This window comes from Frankliniella occidentalis, unplaced genomic scaffold (genome assembly GCF_000697945.3).
Source record: "Frankliniella occidentalis isolate FOCC.00 unplaced genomic scaffold, Focc_3.1 Scaffold62, whole genome shotgun sequence".
NCBI lineage: Eukaryota > Metazoa > Arthropoda > Insecta > Thysanoptera > Thripidae > Frankliniella > Frankliniella occidentalis.
The window spans coordinates 1,191,295-1,198,197 of NW_026267192.1; the positions used below are offsets into that span (position 1 = coordinate 1,191,295).

The 6,903-nt window shown below is 41.0% G+C and overlaps 1 protein-coding gene across 2 annotated transcripts in view; it reads left to right on the plus strand.

Annotated features, from left to right (window-relative positions):
- Nucleotides 1-6,358, plus strand: part of LOC113213787 (uncharacterized) — a 57,403-nt gene extending 51,045 nt beyond the window's left edge. For both annotated transcript variants that reach the window (XM_026432956.2, XM_026432957.2), the window contains exon 3: nt 163-6,358. In XM_026432956.2, the coding sequence (XP_026288741.1) occupies nt 163-827 (665 nt within the window). In that variant the 3' untranslated portion in view covers nt 828-6,358. The remainder of the gene's footprint in view (nt 1-162) is intronic.
- The last annotated feature ends 545 nt before the right edge of the window (nt 6,359-6,903 follow it).

Genomic DNA, 6,903 nt, shown 5'->3' on the forward strand with positions numbered 1-6,903 from the left:
CACATCGGTTACCACGCCGGTAGACTTTTCTTATCTTAATATGACGTGGGTTGTTTCCACCGCTTCATCCCTTCATCCCTTTTCTCTGTGATGAAATGCCCACCTACAAACTTTCAGTAAGATTATGAGCGAGGACCCAATCATACGGTGTGCATGTTGCAGATCCAAACATCCCCGAGTCCGGAGAACAGATGCTCAAGTCATCGTACGGGGAGGACGACTGCTGCTACCGGCACTGCAACGAGCGCGGGCTGCCGTGGCTGTGCCCGAGCGACACGTCCTGCCTGGAGAAGCCGCCGGAGAAGACGCCACTCCCCGTGGTGTGCGAGCCGCCGCCACCGGCACCCACGCCCGCTCCCGGGGAGCGGACCCTACCGTCCGCGTGCGCAGCGTCCATCGCCACGGCTCCGCCACCGCCCCGCCCGTCCAGCGGTGCGGCCCCCGCGCCCAACCACTACTTGCTGGGGCTCTTGAGCGTCATCATGCTGCACCAGCTCGCGATGCACGCCACCAGGGTTCGACCTTCCTCGCCGGCGAGGAGGGTCGTGGCCTTGGGGGCGGGCGCCGCGCGCAGTGCGGATCCGGGACGGCCGAGACCAAACCCCTGGCCTCGGCCTCGGCCTCGGCGCCGCCCTCAACAATGGCCTCATCGGCGGCCCAAGCACCGGCCTCGGACAAGGCACCGCGCGACAGTCCCTACATTGCCTTGTGCCCCGTTGTTGTTTGAGTTGTTGAGAAGAGTTTTGCAAAGAACGAACCGTCTAGGAAAAAGAACTACAGCTACTGTAATATTGTCATTTTTCCGTTTTGCTGAGCACGTTACGTAGTCGCGGGTGAAGGATAATTTATCTATGCCGTCTTTTTATTTAAAAAATTGAGGGTGATCAAAAGCAAACGGTGAACCTGGAGGGAAATGTGTTAGAGGGGGAATAAAACAAGAGTCAACAATATTCACAAAATAAACTAGACTTAATAGACCCTAAGAAACTGTTAATTTTGTATGGTATTTAGTTTTGGGGCTCTTTTGTATTAGCAAATGGGCTTCAGTGAAATTCATTTCACAAAATTCGTCTTGTTTGTAATGTCAAACTGGTTGTAAAGAATGAGTGTGGTAGAAACGTGTAGGTTACAAGCTAATGGTTGGCTGACTGGCGTCCTCGACTGAACTAAGTAGCTATTCCAGGAAACGTATACCTATCTTGGTAACAGAGCGAACACAGTCTCACCAAATGGATGTGTTGTCCTGAAAAAGTTCTATCTTTGATGCTTAGTAGATATTTCGAACTGATCCTCAAAAGAAAAATGTTGAAATCCACTTTTGAAGATGTCATTTCTTACTTCATCTGTAGGTTTTTATAGTAGGTAGACGAGGATTATGATATAGGTATTGTACTTTTCTTACTTGGCTTGTATGCGGTGAAATTGGATCTTAGCCAAGGTCTGTTACCTGTTATTCCTAATGTTAGACTCATTCAGAATTAGGATTGTTATACGCATCGGTCATTTCAGAGGTACAAAGGGCATCGCTAACTGACTTTGTTATAATTTAATTGTTGTTGTTTGTTATTGTTGGTGCGACCCAGAATCTGTCTAAGTTCCTTGCTTTGAAAAGGGCTTAGACAACAATGGCTTTAAAAACCCTAAAAGTTAATTGAAATAAGCCATTGGTTTCTGGGTACGTGATATTTAATATGAACATTTATGGCACTATTCTAATGCCAAACTAGGAACTGAAAAAAGTGTTCAGTCCAAGAGGCCATGCCTGTAAATACCTAATGCGATCTAAATTGCAGTGCTATATATTTGTCCTCTATCAATAGGTTAAAGTACCTAAAGTCTGCGTGTTGAATCAAAACTTCACGAGTGACTGTAATCCACTTGAGAAAAATCAAACAATTTTCAGATTTGTAACACCTATTTTTAATCAGAGTACGTTATGACAAAAGCGGGGGATGAAGTACTATTTGTTGCTAAGTATTATTCATATAGATTGTTATTTTGGGAAAGTGAGTCGACCATTGACATGAACGACAGAACGATTGCATTTTGTTGCTTTGAAGTTTAAAGAGTGATAACCGCAATGCCTTGTTGCGTCGAAGGTCGGTGGGGAAGCAATAGGATAAACCGTAATATAAACTGTGGCGTTATCTTGCTGACCACTATCTCAAATATTGCTCAATCCGGTCAACGAAAATGCCGGCGTGTGGCATATGTTGGGGAATCAAGTCACAGGTCCGGCCGCAATTCTCAAACTGAACCCATTTTCCACTTTTTAAAGGAACTGAAGTAAAATCTGCCTTTCTACAGGAACAAACTTTTGGGTGTTACACTATAGGAAAATCTAGGATCATTGTGTGAAGAGGGCTGTAAATCGTCGCAGTACAGTAAAGAGACAACCTGGAAGTCGAACGCATCTCGTTCTCTGCATTTTAAACAAAACTCTGCTTACTGAAGGAGTACTTAACGCCTACACATTGTGCAGAGTGCAACTTACTTAGACACACGCCATTTGACCTGTCGAAATTTTTATCCCAACCTTCTCCATTTCGGCAAAACTTTGACTTAGACCAAAATGGTGGCCAATGTAGCACAGTTCGAACATATAACATTTTTGTCTACAATTTGGCCTGTAACGCTTCTTTAACTTTGCTCTAGGCATTTACTCAACGTCATTCTTGGTAATTTCCTTTCATGTGGAAAATTTTAGTCATGAATGTACCCTTTCATTAATTTTGACAGTTTTCATTCTACATTCAATATTTTAAATTCAATCTGATCTCAATCATTGTTTTCGTTCAAATTTTCAAAATTTGCACTACAACTATTGCTAATGCCACAATGTCTTTGTAAATCCAGACAGGATATAGTTAAATATTAGTTTTCTTGTATGTGTTGAAATTAAACCACGGAGCTTACGTTGAAGGCCAATCCTGAGAGTTCAACAACTTTTCTAGTCGCGTTTTTGTAAATGAAAAATATACGTTCAATGTCTTTTTAAGCTAATTGCTCAGAAGTTGGACATTTTCTACAATACAAGAACATGAGTAGTGCGCCAAAGATTGAGGGAAAATTCGCCGATTCGATATCATGCCGTCAAAGGACAGATGTGTGATGAAAATCTAAATGTTCTAACAATCATACATTTAGCGTATGCATCACTTTGTTTTATTACTGTTTTTTTCACAATTCCTCATTAAGAGTGTAATTGCGGTAACCTTCAATTCACTGACAATACAAATGTTTAGTTTTATACTTTGATAGATTTGTTAACATGTTGTTGATTAATTGCTCTCTTTGAGAGTCCGCCCACCAGAGCATTGCAAAATGGCCTTCTCTAACCGAAGCGGCCAGTGGCAGTGGCGGTCGGTCAGAGAAGGCCTTTATGCAATGCACAGTATGTTTATTCAAATGTGTAAAATTTAAAAATATAATATCGTTCACATATACTCTCTGAATTGAAAACATTTTTAAAACGGTTAGTTTGTGTTCTGTGCCATGTTATTATTTTCTATACACAGGTAAAAAACCTATACTTTTTGAATGACATATTTATTTTTCACTCCTTAAAAAGTCTAACATTGTAGATATAAGATTGCAATAAGCACGGAGAGAAGTAAAAACTCAACATTTGTTTTGCCAGTGTTCGGACGATATGCTGTCTAAAAGACGTGTCGTTTCGGCGAATCCTTTAGGCGTTTCTCATGTTATTGGGAGAAAGGCGAGGAGGCGCTGATGCAAGTTTCGAAAATGATGTGGGCTTCCAGTGACGTTAACCATAACTGGTCACGACAGGACTGAGAAAGTATATTACGAACGTGTTGAACTCTGGCACAATTAAATAGCCGTTAAATTGGTCAAAGACTCTTAGGGACTTTTGGCACCTTTAAAACTCTGTACACAGGCTTCGCCAGAAAGGCCTAAAAAACCATTTATTTAACAGTGGACGAGTTTCGTGCGCAGCTGAGGCTCCCAGTGAAAAACAATAAATTCCAAATCGTGACGAAACCCTTGAACACTCAATATGTCAAATACGTGTTTTGATTTTATGAAATTTCAAAACGTTTCGTTATCTGGTGAGGATATTCAAATTATAGATATGCAGTAAAGTCTTTCAATAGTAAAACAAATAGACGTCAGTTTCCGATGAAGTGGGTGAAAAGTTGTAAACGCACAAATGTACAAGGACAATTTTCGACCTAGACCTTGGTGCAATGTTATGTTCTTCTGGAGAAGGCACAACATTGAACCTAAAAAGTGACGAAACGGGCAAATTCTGTGCAATTATATAATTTAGTTTTCATTTGAATTTCTTTAACACCTGTACATTTTGCAGAGTTGTCCTTTTACACTAATGGTACTGAATCACTGGAAAGTGGTTGACGTCTCATGACGGACGCCACACTATTAGCGTTCTCGAAAGAACCCTAATTCTAGGCGTTCAAGACGCCAATATTAGGCGTTAAGGAGAAAGCCGCCAACCAGTTTAGAGTGAAAGGACTAAAACATATACTTTATTAAAGTTTGAGAAATAATTGCCTCAAAAGTTTCTCACTGGGACGTTACCAAAGCTGAATATTATGCTTACCAGCCCTCACTGAGAAGTTCAATTAAAAAATAATAACTCCCTATTTTAAGCTGCAACATAAACGTCATTCGTTTGATTAGATCCGATTTTGGATCTATGATATCAGAATGGAACTGATACACCGGTGATTGTTATTTTGCATAGAGCAACCGTCAGTGCTACGATGTGCACGTCGTATAATTTATTTCTTGATTTTGTGACTAAAAGGACAATGGATGAAGCTAATATGATAATATAATCCGATTCCAGTAAAAACACAGACTAAAAGGATAACTTGTAAAGGAAATCAATGTCCTAGGCGCAACCTTTTCCGTTTCTCAACAAAATCCCAATATGCATGCGATTATAAGTCCACTTCTCTAACAATGTTCGTGAAAAAAATGTCTAAGATTTACAATAGTAGAAATTTTCTGTTTCCCAAGACTTATCATGATAAATGTTTCCCCGTAAACTTGAATAAAACAAAAATTGAAAAATTGAATCATTTTCTAATGTTAGCCACACCTCGCCCTTCACTCGAGTTTTAGGTTTTACATTAATTTGTTTGCAGAAATTATACTTAATTTTAATTTCCAAATCTTACTCTATTGATATAACGAAAAAATGCTTTGTTTTGCAATGGGACGTTATCAAATTTAAAGGTGTACTATAAAATATCAAGTGACCTGTAACTCATTGTGTACTGTTATCTGATGTGTTCGTTAGAACTATTTGAGGTAGACGCGCCTTATGCTCTATTTACTGAGTCTTTCGGTTCATGCGCCGATGCCGGCGGGTTTGCCTACTCACAGGGGCCATGACACATTACGGGCAGAGGGCTATCCCTTGCGTATGACGCAAACCTCGACGCACCGGTGCGTGCACCGAACCACCGGTACAGTATCACATGCAGTGAATTCCGCTTGCTATGGCGAGTTCATAAGGTTAAAAAAAAATCTGAAAAAAGTGCACTGCACTGACCGCTCACGACAGGATGTCGCTAAATTAAGGGCAAGGTAGCTCTAGAAAACAAAGTGTGTACAAGTATGCAACAGTTGTCGAATGTTCCGCATGTGTTATTGGTCAGCAGGCGTTATTGAATACATTGGTAGATTCCCCGAGGAGAAATTTTGGTGCATATAACGGTGAATCAACGTTGAAGGGTGACGTAGAGTCCACGTGGATGATTCGCGAGGAACCCAAGTTAATTTGACTTTACGCTACACCACTCTTCGACGTTGCCATAACGGGGAATAAACTTGTGTTGAAGCTGCCAAGTTCGCCTTCTGTAAGCTCTAATAGCGCCTGGTAGGCAGGCAACATATCGCCGTCAGTGCATACGTGTACTGCGGGATGGCCTACCCAGAGTTTCGCAGGCGCTGAGCTCCCGTAACTTGCCGAATGAAGCTGAGAAACACGGACGTCCTCCCTAGAGAATACGCAACCCACCCATACCCGCAAGTGTGTATGAGAAAGTATAAAAATCGGTGTGAGCGCGGTGGGTTAGTGCTGTACATGGAGGTATATAGTATTTAGTATTTGATGCATGTACACACTTCGATTTCTAGAGAGTACGTGAAGAAAGAAATTCAAAAGTCGATGTCCTCCACTTGTTTTCAAGACTGTTCAAGACGAGTATATCAAATTTAAAAAACGCACAAATATTTTCCTTTTTTGGAGACACCTTTTCTATGGAAAGTCTTGAAAAGTGTAAATTTACTAATGAACTAAACCTCATCACTAGGCCAGTAAATGTGAATGCTCTTCATATGTGATTAAACAAAATTTTCTGTGTAGGCTCTTCCAACTTTCAGTATTCACAATCAATGGAACTTATTGCGCCCTATCAGCTTTCCATTCATGAACAGATTATCCAAAACATTTTATTTTAATTCGTGCAATCTTGACACCATATGATTTCTGTTAATGCGTCTATACACTCTCAGCAGTTTCCGCTGCATTAATGTTGATCAAAAGTGTTTTTCCCGAAGAGGTCATTGACATCAATCAGGGCAGGTGTTTTAAACCGTACTTTTTTCTGGCTTTACTGTACCGCATCCAAGGTGTGCAGGTGCTTCTACCGACTTTCACCACGGCGCCGTTTAGAGTACGCAATCGGTCGGCACGCCTGCATCCGGTACAGAAAAACCAGAAAAAATGACGGCTTAAAACACCCGCCCTGCATTTGCAATATTGTGGTATAAATGTCAGAAAACGCACAAATATACTTATGTAAGACTCCACTGCCATTTCTGCTTCAAGTCTGCAATATCTGTCCAGTACTTGCATTTTTCTTATTTATTTTTTTAAGTAAAACAGTGTAAAGTACTTTCAAAACG